Genomic DNA, 15,439 nt, shown 5'->3' with positions numbered 1-15,439 from the left:
AAAATACATTTACTGGAGTTCGAAGAATGTTTTACTAACATATACGTAAGTTGGTCATGCGTTGCCCAAACATTCATTTGAAATATTAAAATAATGAAACACACAGGGGCACAGGTGAAATATTGTGATGAGGTCTTTTTTATTTATTACTTTCATTTTCTGGAGTTTAATTTCACACACACACGCTCCAGGCAGCACAAACACTCCTCAACATGGCGTCAGTGGCTGAGCCGGTGTGTGTTTGAGCATCAAACCTGCTCCTCTCTATGTTGAGTTTGGAGACAGGTTGTCATTATCACACACACAGGCTGCACATACACCTCTCCGCCATGCTAGAGGTCCGTTGTGGCGCCTGACCAGGAGAAGCAAACAGAGAAAGTGACACACAGGAACATTGTTAGAAATGTACCGCTAACAGGCAGCTAATAGAATAGCTAATGAAATGCAGCCCAGCCTTAGTTTGATTCATGTGGTTCTCTAAAAGGAAGATTTCAAGTGTCTTTAAGTGGCTGACGTACCTGAATGAAAAGGCTGACTTTAAGTCCCTTACTACCTGTTTTTAATACTCGTCGCACCTTCTTCTAGGTGTCCACAGAGATTAACAAGAATAATAAGTGATAATATTGTCCTGAATTTCACAGCTTTGCTTTCGTAAGTGCAAATGAAGAAATATATTGTGACTTTATACACCACAAACTTAAATGTCGTTATATTACAGTGATGGACGAATTGTTATTCTAGTTTTGATCTAAAAACACCTATGTCTAATTTTTTTTAAATGACTTATTTAACTGGCACAATTTTCTTAACAGCCTCCAGAACTTCTGCAGTGTCCACTTTGTTGCCAAACTCCTTCTCCCGGTGTTCCAGGAGAATCCCCTGCAGACACAACAAGCATTTAAATTACCGTTTTATCTCAAATCTCCCTGTGTGGTCCACATGTCTGCTACACCCACCTGGTCTCCTGCTCCGACGACAAACACTCCCCCCAGGATGAAGCCCTCTCCGTGCATGTTGCCCTGGTAACCAGACCTCCATGCCCGGATGAAGTTCTGCCACACGCCGAGGCGAATGAAGCCCAGACCCCCCATCTTCCTCTGCAGCGGACCGTAGAAGTGTTGCTGCAATCACAAAAATAACTTTACGTCGGCCAGATCACGTTCATTGTCGTACAGGATTTCTTGTGATGTGACGAAATTAAAATGGCTTTATCATATGTTAACTCAACTTGCCCCTGGCAGATGAATACAGTTATGCAAAGAGATCTCCACTAGTTCTCAACATGTACTTTTATTTCAAATAACTAATGATTAATAGACTATTCCCCATCAAAGGGTCATTAGAAATGTATGTCAATGGCTTAGCTAACAAAGTCTGTAATGAAAATAAAAGATAGAAATAGGGAATAAGACTATTTTAAGTGCAAAGTAGTTTAGATGGACTGACAGGAAGGTGAGTACTAACAGTGGCTCTGGAACAGGTGATGTTTTCTACCACTGCTTACCTTTTCATCTATGTAGATTTCCCCAGCGAAGTGCGGTCTGAAGTCCTGGATCTCTGTGCCGATGTTCTCCTTCACGACAGCGACCAGAGGGACTCCGAGCTCTTCCAGCTGGGACTTCAGAGAGGACAGCTCAGAGGCCTCCTACAGAGAGAGAGAGAGAGATTAGAACAGAAAGTAAGATATCATTCTTAGAAACTGTACAAACTCAGCACCCTCTCCTGTGTCATTCAGAAACATTTGATATCACCTCTCTGCACAAAAATCATCCAGGACGTCGGACGGCCATGACCACAGCCCCGTTCTTGTCCCACAGGCTCTTTGCTTTGATGACATTATCATCTGTAGATAAAACAAGAAGAAACCGTTCCTAAAACAAGCTATCCAATCTGACGTGTCTCAAGCACAAGAAGATAAAAGATGCAGCCTTCAAACAGAGAAAAGACTAATTGTCCATGGTGGCACAGAACATCTATATGTATTAATAACAGTTACTAGCCCTTCGGCTTCAGACAAAGACCTTCACAGTGATATAATCTGTAGGCCAGCAGATTTCAGAAAGCGGCTTTGCTTTAAATGTTGCACAAAACCTCATTCAGAGCATGTGCAATGCAGAAAACTGGAAATGTCTGATTCTGCTGATGTAATGTTAATTCTCCTTCAATGGGTTTAACAACAGCTGGTTCTAAAATCAAGCGTATTGGTTGAAACATTATTACATAGAGCAAATCAGAAAGCCTTCCTACCATCTATGGTGGAGCGCAGGTCAGCCTCTTCAAGGTGCTCCATCGATGCCTGTGAAACTTTAGGCAGACACATATCAGTGTTGGCTAGGAAGATCCCAGCGAGCGCAGCTCCGACAGCCCCCAGACCCAAAGACCACATTCCCATCCCGAACAGATCCCCCTCCAGCCCGAAAACAGAGGACACTGCAGCACAAACAGGCGCCAGGAGAGCAATGTGTCACAAGTTTGGAAGAAACATTCTGCATGTCGAATATACAGTTGTTGCAGACCTGAGGCGCCAGATGTGCCGACTATTAGATATTACCACGTTCCCTCCTTCTCAGAACTCCCTGAAGACAAGAGTTCAACAAGACCTAGCTTGCCGCTTGCAGTCTTGAGTTTCAGCGTAGTGTTGAACGAGAGCATGTGGTGCCTTTTACCAGCAAAGCCTCTTCTGACTTTACTCTTATCTAAAGCACACCCAATGAGATTAAGTATTGCACATACTAAGGAGATGAGATGCTGTTCAACATGACGAGATAACAAGTCTGTAAATTATATTTTTTACAGCAGCTTGTGTGGTTCTTGATGAGTGGGCTTTCGATTGTACTTTAAATTGTTATTTTTCCATTAGGAAATCCTTCAGTGTAATGTCAGGCATAATTCATTACTCTCCAGATTATTTTCTCAATGAATAATTATCAAAAATAGTTGCGAATACAAGTGTTTTTTTCATTACTTTTTATCTATCAACTTTGGATGAATCTTCACTAGTCCTAAAATATCCTAAAACTCCAAACTTAGTAATCTTTCCAAAAACCTTTGACAATGCTTCAAAGATTAAAGTAATACATATATATTATGTCCACTTTCATAACAACTTCAAGTGTAACTCAAAAGGGCGGGGGGGGGGGGGGGGGGTCACAGAGCTCACAGAGCACAAAGCTGTGCTCTGGTCACAGCTTTGTTTCTACAACATGCTTAAAGTTTGGGTTATAGGAAGAGCTAGCTGTGTAGGCAGTCAAATATGTCCTTGCCTGAAGAGGGCTTGTTTGTGTCAGGGCTGGCTTTGGCTTCACTTTGGTGAAACAGAGCTGTCTGGGTTCTTAGAGACGGGGGTCTGGCTGTGGTGGAGGGCTGGCTGCTCATGGTCGTGGCCCCCAGAGAGAGGGCAGAGCAGCGCGGGGACCTCAAAGCTGCCGGACACCTGGACAGAGCCAGCATCGGGCCCGAGGAAAAGGTCTCTGACTACAAACACCTTCAAGATTTCACTGAAAGAAAGAAACACAAGTCTTTTCTAATAAATGTAAAGTACTTGTGCGTGCCGCCACATATTGTTACAGACAATACAATCCACCGCACCTGAAGCACGACTCTCCAGGAGCCTGCATCTGATTTCACAGATTAAAGAGAGAAATACCTTGCATATTTCTTCATGATAAGACTGCCCAGATCAAATGTTACACCGACCACTAAACCATTGAGCCAAGTTTTATCTATGCTTAAAATAAGAATGTAAACATGCAAATAAAAATTAACGATGAAAGCATGAATATATAAAAGGTGTTACTCTTATCTTATTCATCTTACTGGGGTTGAGAGTTCTCTATTTTCAAACTTTCTATTCTTGCACCCTACGCTCTACGTCAAGACATAAATTACAGAGTTAATAAAAAAATATAAGTCGGTTTACAGTATATTTTGTCCTTAATTAATTGAAAATATAAGAAATGAATATACTAACGTGTCTCCATTTCCAAAGTGAGAAGGACAACTTATTGTCCTGGTATTGAGCTCATCCAGTTTCAAGTAGTGAATGAATTTGTGCTTTGAAACGTAACAACACTGAGGACAAAGGGCTGAACATATGATAACAGTAGCAGCCAATAGAGACGCCCACGCCTGCAACGACAGGAAGTTTAGATTCCTTGAATACATCTGCAGAACGCGCGGTAAGAGGAGGTTTCAAGGCTGTTAATGCCACCATGATTTATTACTGCCCGATACTTTGTTGCAAGTAAAAGTCCTGCATTCAAAATATTACTCAAGTAAAAGTACAAAAGTATTAGCATAAAAATATAAGTACCAACAGTAAAAGTACTTATTATGCAGATTAGTCCATTTCAGAATAATATATATTATATGTTTTCATTATAATTATTGATGCATTAAAGTGCTATCAAAGCTGGTAAAGGTGGAGCTAGTTTGAATGACTTTGTATACTGCAGGGTAGCTTGTGAATTTACTCCAGGTGTAACTAAAGTCTTATTTAAGTGTTGATTATATTTCACATTATTAAACCAAATCTTTAAAGTAACTAAAGACACAAAATGAATGTAATGGAGTAAAAGTACACAATTGACCTCTGAATTGTAGGATAGAAGTACAAAGTAGCATAACATGGAAATACTCTTAAAAGTATTTTAAGTATCTTAAAATTGTACTTAATTGCAGAACTTGAGTAAATGTACTTAGTTACTTCCCACCTCTGGTTATAACAATATGATAACCTTTAAAAATGTATAAATCTGAAGAGGAACATTCTGCATAATGAACTTTACTTTTAATAATTAACTTTTTTCGAATGTGTTTACCATATAACCCTTATCTATAATAATAATTTGGCCTTGAAAGATAAGGGACTTAAAAAAAATGCACCATCAGTCCTTATCTGATGCTTGCTTTACCTATGTTCATCAAAAGCTGAACAATGCTGCCTCGTTTAAACAAGCCCAACACATAATTGTCCAAAATACCCAACTATATTGGTCATTAATGTGTTGTTATTTTTAACATTAGGCCTAGTCTAGTATATTTGTTTGTTCTGGCTTAATACAATAGTTTGTACTTGTTCTGAAAGCAGGAAATGTACTTGTCGTTTTTATTTACGTTGCTACACCTACTATGCGTCACTAGACTAGAGTAAAGATTAAGTCACTTAAACCTGTCCAGCCTGCGGGATGACCTGCGGGATGACAAACAGGACAGAAAATGACCTTCATATTACCCATGTGTATTCAATGACATTACCTGATGGTTCTAGAAATTCAAACTCAATTGTAACCGAATAGGATTGAAATATTTCACCATTCCTGAGATGTCATGTTGATGATAGTTCCATAATACTTGCAGTGGCCTACAAAGTTCCTGTGGCTATAGTTACTGTTGGCACGGTGACAACGATGAAATAGCGGTTAGCTTCCGGTTAGCTTCCAGTTTATCCTTTGATACAGAGTCTGAAACTAGCGGATCTTCCTTAATCAGGTGCATCTTATGCTGCCACCGTTATATCAAGTTATAAGAGTAGTTTCATAATAATGCACACTCACCAGAATCAATGAAGCGACAAGCCTTTCTCAACGGAGCGTTTAGTAAACAACAGATCTTTGCGCAGGCGTGCGAAACGATCCACGGACCAGGGGAAACTAATCGAGCAAGATTATGGGCTCAGAACAGTCTCATAATACACACATGCGCACAGAAGGATTCACACTTGTATTTCATGATCCGCAAAAGGATTCACACTTGTATTTCCAGATCCACACTTGTGTTTTTCAATGCACACACAAATGTATTCCGTTTCATATACATGTAAATAAAATCCAAATACAGAAAAAAGTTTTACATGTGTATTTTTGATCCTCACATATTTGTTTTCCGTTTAAAACCTCTGCACCTCATTTCATTTCATTTCAAACCTTTATTTAGACAGATAGGTCCCTTGAGATCATGGATCTCTTTTACAAGGGAGACCTGCATCAATTTAGTTCCACATGAAACATAAAAACAACATAAAAACAAACAATAGAGGACATCATAATTACATATTCACCAACACTTACAAACACCCATAGTGTCAGAAAGCATCTCGTGCAGACGTGCCTTAAAAACATTCAGAGAAATAAAATTGCTCAATTTCAATGCAACCTGCAAACACAAACAGCTTTCTGTGCACGGATCGCTGTGCATTCGTGTGTGGGTTTTTTGAGACTCCCCTGACGGTCAGCCGATTCGTACTTGTAATTATTTCTATCTATAGCCAATCAGATGTCTCCTCAATTCTAAGCCAATCACATGAGCGCGCCCCCACGAGGTTAGATTTCTTGCGTTCATGACACCCTCCACTCAGGGCTCTGCCTCCACTCTCAGTACAGCGCCACTTTCCGAACAGGAAATGTACGCAAATACAAGCCTTTATATTATTAAGGTACAGCGCCACTTTCCGAACCATTAATGAATGCTTGTGTACACAAAAACGGCAGGCAAAACCGTTTTAAATGTGTGTTTCCTGTGTGGCGAAGACAGCTGCTTTATTTATGTCTGTATGAAGTTGTTGTGAGTGTGGAGGGAGCAGCTACAGGTTAGCTTAGCCCAGGGGTCTGCAACCTTTTTGACAAAAAGAGCCGCAAAACATATTTCATAGTTTTTTATTGTTATATCAGACAAAAACTACAAGTTTTTTTGCATTTATTAGGCTATTTATTACATGATATAAAACTGTTAACCTCTAATAAGAAAAAAGAACTCTTATAAGGAGAATTAAAAATAATACACAGGCCTACTTTAAAATAAATTAAACACAGCACTTGGGGAGTCCTCTGCACATTTGAAGGGAAAAAAAATATTATTAAAATGGGCCCACTTTGAAATAAATAAAACAGTTGCACCCTAAAAAGAGTTAAAGGTAGGGTAGGTAAGAATGGAGAAACCAGCTCAAGTGCGCTAAAATTTGAAAGTACACAACCGGGAAAATATGCCTCTTCCTTCAGACTTTCTTACAGAGTCCCTCCTCCAACACACACGAACGCGCACATGACCAATGAGGGCACGAGATAAGTTTGCACAGATGGAAGGCAGGTAGGCCATCCAGTTATTTTAGCCGGGCCGGCTAAAATGATTGGTCGTGCTTTTTATAGCACCACGGCTTCCACAGATTACTTTTTGTATGTATTTATTGTCAAAGCATTTAATGTATTCATTGCTATCGGGACGTTAAGAGCATTCCATGGAATATAACAAAAAGTGTTTTCTGAAATAAATTACATACCCCATTGAATTATGACTGAAGATCGTCAGCTGTCTTCCGGCCCGGCGGGCGTGTCTTAAACTCGACCAACAACTAATCACATGAATCTCCCGCCCCTGACACACAAGCAGCGGTTTGATTGGCTAGAGCTTGTACTGGCATATGATTCGATTGGCTGACTCTTCTGCCGAGGCGTCAAAAGTTGAACATTGCTCAACTTTTGCAGCGAGCCACACCAGCTACGCTCCGCGTCGCTTCCCACGATGCATTTCGGCTAAAAGTGACGTCACCCCATTCAAAGTGAATGGTGAAGCGTCAACGCACGCCGCTGTGTGGACGGGCCGTTCCTCTCCCTTGTTCCTCGATACGTAACGGCCCGTCCACACAGCGACGTGCGTTGACGCTTCCAACGCTTCTGCCCATTCACTTTGAATGGGGTGACGTCACTTTTAGCCGAACTGCATTTTGGGAAGCGACGTGGAGTGTTGCTGGCGTACGCACGCCGCTGTGTGGACCACCGTTGACAACTTCTCTCTACATATCAAACATACCGGTAAACCAGCATCGTTTGCTGTGAAAGCATACAACTCTGTCCACGCAGAATTAAATCCTGTGTTCCTCCGGTACTTTTCTTTGATTTATCCATAGTTCGCTCATCGAGCCGGGGGTCAGGTTATTCGCCTCCAAGAAAAGGCGCTCGCGCGGGACCGTAGCAGGATGTGACGCATATTTTAGTTGACCTAATTAAAACCGTTTTGTTTTTTATTTATGTGTCACAGTATCACCTCAAAATACAAGATACGAAACATTTTCAACCATGCAACAAAATATAAATAGTCCTACAAATACTTTTATTTTATTTCCTTCTTATTTTTGTCTAAGCTCAACCCCTGGTTTAGCCTAATCGATCAGTGCACTACGAAGCCAGTGCTAGACAGTGACCTGTTAACGGGGGGAGCCCCGCCGGTCATTATCGGCCGATATTCACTCTTAATAGTTTGATCGGTGCTCTCTATAAAGGCCGATCAGGAGAGCTGGATCTGATCGATATGGACATAAACGCGAGTGAAGTATAACCGGACGCAAGAGAGAGATCAGATCAGCTGCTGAGTCTGATGGAGACACGCTGCTCTGCATGATCACCTGATGCTCCGCCCTCTGTTTAGCTAGCTGACCGGACTGCGCAAAATGCGTATATGAAGTAATCTTACCCGTGGGGACGCGCTCATGTGATTGGCTTAGAATGAAGGAGACATCTGATTGGCTATAGATAGAAAAAATTACATGTACGAATCGGCTGACCGTCAGGGGAGTCTCAAAAAACCCACACACGAATACAAAGCGATCCGTGCACAGAAAGCTGTTTGTGTTTGCAGGTTCAGGGGATTTAAACGGGAAACTAATAAGTGAGGATCAAAAATACATATGTAAAACTTTTTTCTGTATTTGGATTGTATTTACATGTATATGAAACGGAATACATTTGTGTGTGCATTGAAAAACACAAGTATGGATCCGGAAATACAAGTTTGAATCCTTCTGTGGGCATGTGTGTATTATGAGACTGTTCTGAGCCCATACAAGGCGAGAGCTGGCGAGAGTTCACTGGATGATTGTGGGGAGCAAGTGATGGAAATAATCAGCCTGTCAAGTGTAAGTATTTTCATTCAGATCACAAGATGTGTTGAAGCCTACGGTTAGTCGGAAGAATAAATTGTGATTTTGTGAGTATTAGTTTCGATATTTGCAGTCGTGTAAAGTAACTAAGTAGATGTACTCAAGTATGTAGGCCTACTTAATTACAATTTTGAGATACTACTTTAATGCATCAATAATTATAATCAAAACATATATAAGTCTGAAATGTGACCGATCTGCATAATGAGTAGGTTACTTTTACTTTTGGTAAATGTATATTTTGATGCCAATACTGTTGTACTATTACTTGAGTAACATTTTTAATGCAGGACTTGTACTTGTTAGAATCTCCTACACTCTGTTATTGGATATTGGATATATTTCTGAGTTGTCTGCAGTCACATCCAGCCCTCGCTTTTTTTTTACCACAAGGTTTCACTTAGGAACCAGCAATACATTTCAGTTTGAAGCTCACAAAACCAATGCTATTTTCATTACTTCCGTGCTAACATTCTCATGTAAGTGAATATTATGCAAGGAAGTATAGTTAAAGTGTCTTGTGTGGCACAACTTTTTAGATAACCCATGTTTTGATTAAACATAAATATTTTAGTAAAAGATCATTTCAATGTTGTAATAGCGTCCATCACAGTGACTCTAAATCAGTGGTTCTCAAACTTTTTCTGTCAGGCCCCCCCTTTGGAGTAAAAAAAAAGTCGGGCCCCCCAACACAAATAGTCAGGCTCAGTGGCAGCGCCAGAGATTTATTTTGGGGGTGCTGTGGGGTAGCTTGACGTTTCATAGAGGGTGCTCAAACATTTAGGGTTTCCCATTAATGTACCGGTCGCTACAGTGGAATTTTCTACTGCAACACTCCCCACGCAAATACACAGTGTACCCGCGACTGTCACAATGAAGGCTCGATAATCAGCTCGCCGCATATAGGTGTAAGCAGGGGTAAAGTGATATTTTTACAGGTGGTGTGTGGACCTCACATAGGGGGGTCCGGGGGCAAGCTCCCCCGGGAAGATTTATTTTTAAATATTGAAGTTAAATGCATCAATCTGGTGCACTTTGAGAGCAAAATGAAGAGATCTATGGATACCTCTCTCAACACCCATATGAAACAGAACTGTACACAGATTTACTTTTTCTTTATGGATATTTTACAAATCACCCTTTTAAACTTTATTCTTTTTTTTAGTCTCATATAGTATTCCTGTTTTTCATTTATTCTCTTATTTTTGTATAACTATAATGATCATATAAACGTGTGCCTCGGAAATAATTGTTTACATTAATGGTGACCAAAACATTTGAGACCCACTGAGATAACACTGAGAGAGTCCTTTAGCTCACTGAGTCTCTCAGTCTGACAGGAGAGGACTCTCCTCCACTTTGTTGTTGAAAAAACTCCTTATATCCGTTAGCGTAGCTCGCTAGCACCAGAAGCTAACAACAACGATCTCCAGTAGCCTACCGGTGCGCTCTCTCTCTCTCTCGCGCGCACACAACATGGCTCGTTCCACACACACAGTCGAGCTTTGATGAAACACAGAGACCCAGACGTAATAGTACTGTACTGCATCATATTATTTTCGAATCAATAATTGTTCAAATTATGATTTTTTTTGTATCTTTTTTTTTTTTTTAATAACCATTTTTCCTCCTGGTCTCTCGCGCCCCCCCTGACATGCCTCTGCACCACATAATATTATTAATATAGTAGTTATGGGGAAATCCTGCTATTTATTCCACCGCTTCTGTGGAGTAAATAATACATTGAAAACGTTTGGGAAACATCAGACAGGCTTGTGGGGTGGATGTCAGAAATAATAAGGAAAAACCTAGGGGAATTAGGGGTTCATGACTTCACATTGAATGGATCTTTTAACATGAGTGAAAGAGCACAGGTCACGGTCCTGTTAGCTTCCTGTTTTGAAACAGTTTCTTATATAAGATAGGATTGCTTAGCAGAAATATAAGCATCAATAAAATAGACGGCACCCATCAAAAGAAGAAGACGAAGCAAAACACGACACACAGACAGTGATGACTGGAGTGGTTAGGTATTTTATTTCATGGTAAACATAAAATGTGTTCAATCACTCCAAAGGTTCGATCTCCATTATGTCAGGCAAAGACTGTCTTTTTAAATGTGGAGGATATGTGTGAACATCAGAGCTTTTCTCTCAGCAGAGTTTAGAAACAGATCGTCATTAAAACACTCAAAATATCTTCACAATAAACAAGACAATAACTGCAGACAGTGGGTCAATAAACAGTTAAAGTCGCACATTTTAAATATATATATATATATATATATATTATTTAACTTCCTAACTTTTTAGCAAAGGCAATGCAATTAAATATACCATGTCAACAGAGCAGCATGTTAGAGGCTATTTTGTTGTGTAGTGAAAACTCCTGGGTTAGAGATTATAGACATGCAAATGGTCACATGTAACAACCATTATTACATAAGGGCTCACCAACAATCAGTCCATTCATCCACATATTCAAAGCCTATCTTGCCAAGTCGTCTTGCATTTTGCGGGCTGTTGTGAGCACTGCCAGCAAATTTACTTTATCCCCAAACTCCTTCTCGCGGTGCTCAAGTAGGATACCCTGTCAGGAGAAGGAAAACTAATATTTACCCATTCAAAACCTAATTAAAATATAAATTCTGTAAATGACTGCTTACCTGATCTCCAGGCCCAATGACGAAGACTCCACCCAGGATGTGTCCTTCACCTCTTATGTTTCCCCTGAAGCCCCTCCTGTAGGCTCTCCAAATGTTCATCCACACGCCAACACGCAGGAACATGGAGAGAAACATCGACCTCTGGTGAGGCCCGTAGAAGTTTCTCTATGAGAATAAAAAAAAAGTAGCTTATTGTCTTAATTTACGTAACCCTTGGTGTTTCACCTATTATCTCAGAGCCGTGTAAAAGCAGACCTGCAGATCCACGTAGACTTTCCCACTGAAGGACTTCTTGAAGCAATCCAGCTCTTTGCCAATGTTTTCTTTTACCACGGCAAACAGAGGGACTTCAAGGTCCTGCAGCTGGGACTTCAGAGAGGACAGCTCAGCAGCTTCCTAGAGGAAAGGACAGATAGAACAAAAATGGAATGAATGAATCACTTATTCACTACAGAGTACTGATATCTAACAGGCAAATTATTTCGTACCTCTCTGCACAATAATCATCCGGGTCGCCGTACAACCATGACCACAGCTCCAGTCTTCTCCCACAGAGATTTGGCCCTGTGTCGCTCATGGACTGAAGAGACAAAAGAGTATATTTGAATCTAAATTATACTGACTTTTTTTCATAAGGGATATCTCAGGAAATCATAATTTCAAAAGATAAGTCTTTGTCTTAAGTGTTGTTTGTGAAGACAGCAGGTTTGTTTAATTCTATCCTCACAATAAGAAGTTCAGATTGTTAAAACAGTTAGTACAATCAAGTTGTTACAGTCTTTTAGTACAAAATGCACTCTTATTTGGTTGCCCACAGAGGGAGTTGTATGCTAAAATGTGCAACTTTGTAGTGCAAAGATGCAGCTATATGTACAAGTAAATAGTTTCTGTTTGATTCTGCTTTTGAACTCACTGCCCCCAGTGGACTTCAGTTCTGTGTCCTCCAGCACTTCCAGGTTGGCCCATGCTGGTTTGGTCTGGAACAAGTCTGTGACGGAGCTGATGAGCTCTGCAACAAACAGGCTCACCGCCTTCAGGACCGTGGTCACGCTCACCATGACCCTAAACTCGCTCCACAGTCCCCCTACAAAGAGAACATGTCAAACAAAACAAAATCAAATCTCACTGCTTCTATCTCAGGAATTTTTAACCGTACTAGATTACTTAAGCATGGTTATTTATATCTTTACAAAGCAAAACAGGTGCATGCTTTGTTCATATTTTTACGCTAATTGTTTTACTTGATGATCAAGAAATAAAGAGCTGCAAAGATTAATGGATTTATAGAATAGTTGGTTAACCCTAACTAACCCACATAAAAAGTCACATTGAAACAGAATATCTATGGGTTTTTAAAAACATCACCTTGGACTTTGAGGAACTATTTTCTAACATTGTATAGACCCAATGATTAACTAATGAATCCAAAGACGAATCTGCAGTTTGATTAAATAGTTGTAGCCCTAAACATGTTACCAAAAGAAAAATACCAATTAGATTTCATAATATAGTTTCTAATGGCCTAAAATTAAACTTTAGTTAAATAACAATAGCTCAACCAAAAATGTGATACTCACCAGACTGTGCCTCGCTGATAATGTGGAGGGGAATCTGAAGTTTGCAACCAGCCCCTTAAACCCTCTAAACTCAGATAAATCCAATCCCGGTGAAAGCTTTGCTTATGTGAACGTAACATGAGGAGAATTCCTCAAAGACCGTTGTGAAACAAGGCTCACGTTAATCTGAATCCTCAGTACCAGTGGGGTGCAAAGTGCAGCATGTCACCTTCATTATGTTCAAGATGTTAACATATAAGTGTAATTAATAAACACCAAGTGAAGGTCTTGTGTTTACCGCGGAAATACATGTGCTGATTGAGAGAATAACAAATATATTTGTAAGATTTGTAATTATTAACTTTTCTGGTCAGTACCAAAGTTGCTGCAAAGGTCCTGAGACTCTCCAGCTGACATGGTTTTTAGGGCAACAACGCCCCCTGCCTCCTGCAGGGGGGCGTTGTTGCCCATTACAGAGCAATTACACCCAATATACTCAGTGGCTGAATTCAAGGCTGCAGGGCTAACAGTTATTTTCATTACCGATTAATCACACACATTTCTTTTCAATGAATACATGTTTATAAATAGTCAGAGATGTGTGAAGTGTTACAGGGCCAAGGGTGAAATCTAAAAATTCCTTCTTTCACTCAATCCCTGAACCACAAGATATCCATGTTGCTATCTACAGTAACACCACTAGTTCAGCATCAAATACTCAACAAAGCTGCTTTTTTCTTTCTTTTTATGATTATATTGATTGCTCAATTATCAGAAATGTGTCTGACTTGACTATAATTAAATTATCAATAACATTTTATTATTAAAAATATCATCTCAGGCAAATTTCTGAATGGTAAACTCCTTCATATCAAGTTCATCTTCAAAAACATCCTGTCTCTATTTTATTACCCTTTTTACAACCACAGTCTGTGAAGATAGCAGATCCTCTTTGTAAGAGGAGCCAACAAGTCCATCCCAGTGCAGTGTAAAGGGGGTCCAAGGTGAAAAGAGTGTGTGGTGTGTGTGAAGTGTGTGTGTGTGTGTGTGTGTGTGTGTGTGTGTGTGTGTGTGTGTGTGTGTGTGTGTGTGTGTGTGTGTGTGTGTGTGTGTGTGTGTGTGTGTGTGTGTCAAAAGTGCATTGCTGGAATGGTATTGTGGTAATATTTCACTCATTGGTGGCAGTGGGGAATGTGCTGAGGGTCCAAAATGGGTGGAATAGAGAAGGGAAAGATTGACCCTCTGACTCCAGGAGCCCAGCTGTTGCTATCCTCACACACATGCTGGGCAGTGTGTGAAAGAGTCTGCCTTCTTGCCCACATGCTTGTTGTTGTAGTTGAGAAGCATTTCCTTCCATCAACTATACAATGGTCCCCCCCCCCCCCAAAAAAACCGATATAACAAAGTGAGGCTGATGCTTGTAATCCATCTGATAATCAGCCATTTGTGAAGGCTATAGGCACATTTCACACATCACATTGATTACATTACATTTAGCTGACGCTTTTATCCAAAGCGACTTACAATAAGTACATTCGACCAGGAAGACACAACCTTGAAGAAAACAGAATCATATAAGTACATCAGGTTTCATAGAGCCAAGCATTTCAAGTGCTACTCAACTGGCTATAGATAAGCCAGTCCTTTATTAGTATATAAGTGCTCTGTTAGCAGTTCTTTGTTAGTAAATCTATCGCTCGAGGTGGAGTCGAAAGAGATGAGTTTTCAGTCTGCGCCGGAAGATGTGCAGGCTTTCTGCTGTCCTGATGTCAATGGGGAGCTCATTCCACCATTTTGGAGCCAGGATAGCAAACCCACGTGTTTTTGCTGATGGGAACTTGGGTCCCCCTCGCAGCGAGGGTGCAGCGAGTCGTTTGGCTGATGCAGAGCGTAGTGCACGCGCTGGGGTGTACAGTTTAACCATGTCCTGGATGTAGGAAGGGCCAGATCCATTCGCAGCATGGTATGCAAGTACCAGTGTCTTGAAGTGAATTCTAGCAGTTACCGGAAGCCAGTGAAGGGAGCGGAGGAGCGGAGTGGTGTGGGAAAATTTAGGAAGGTTGAAGACCAGACGAGCTGCTGCATTCTGGATGAGCTGCAGAGGTCGGATGGCACATGCAGGTAGACCAGCCAGGAGGGAGTTGCAGTAGTATAGGCGTGAGGTGACGAGAGCCTGGACCAGAAGCTGCGTCGCTTTCTGGGTCAGCTGGGGACGTATCTTCCTGATGTTGTAAAGCGTGTATCTGCATCAACGGGTTGTAGCAGCGATGTTTGCAGTGAAGGACAGTT

The 15,439-nt window shown here is 40.7% G+C and overlaps 1 protein-coding gene and 1 pseudogene across 9 annotated transcripts; both read right to left on the bottom strand.

The window, feature by feature from the left end:
• Positions 1-117: 117 nt before the first annotated feature.
• Positions 118-5,662, bottom strand: LOC117459950 (peroxiredoxin-like 2A). 9 transcript variants are annotated; one of them, XM_034101120.2, is made up of 7 exons: positions 5,556-5,656; positions 3,264-3,497; positions 2,248-2,430; positions 1,752-1,843; positions 1,505-1,645; positions 957-1,121; positions 118-879 (listed from the first exon to the last, which is right to left on the bottom strand). In XM_034101120.2, exons 2-7 carry the CDS (start codon positions 3,448-3,450, stop codon positions 784-786), a joined length of 864 nt encoding a protein of 287 aa, XP_033957011.1. In that variant the 5' UTR covers positions 3,451-3,497; positions 5,556-5,656; the 3' UTR covers positions 118-783. The 9 variants fall into 9 exon arrangements, with proteins under 9 accessions (XP_033957011.1, XP_033957012.1, XP_071061798.1 ...); XM_034101121.2 differs by having other exon boundaries at positions 2,248-2,304; XM_071205697.1 differs by lacking the exon at positions 5,556-5,656 and adding an exon at positions 3,971-4,022.
• A 5,317-nt stretch (positions 5,663-10,979) lies between these two features.
• On the bottom strand, positions 10,980-13,313 carry LOC117460090 (peroxiredoxin-like 2A; annotated as a pseudogene).
• Positions 13,314-15,439: the final 2,126 nt, after the last annotated feature.

Source organism: Pseudochaenichthys georgianus, chromosome 15 (genome assembly GCF_902827115.2).
Source record: "Pseudochaenichthys georgianus chromosome 15, fPseGeo1.2, whole genome shotgun sequence".
Classification (NCBI taxonomy): domain Eukaryota; kingdom Metazoa; phylum Chordata; class Actinopteri; order Perciformes; family Channichthyidae; genus Pseudochaenichthys; species Pseudochaenichthys georgianus.
Note: the sequence above shows the minus strand (reverse complement) of the source record. Positions and strands in the feature narration are given on the sequence as shown.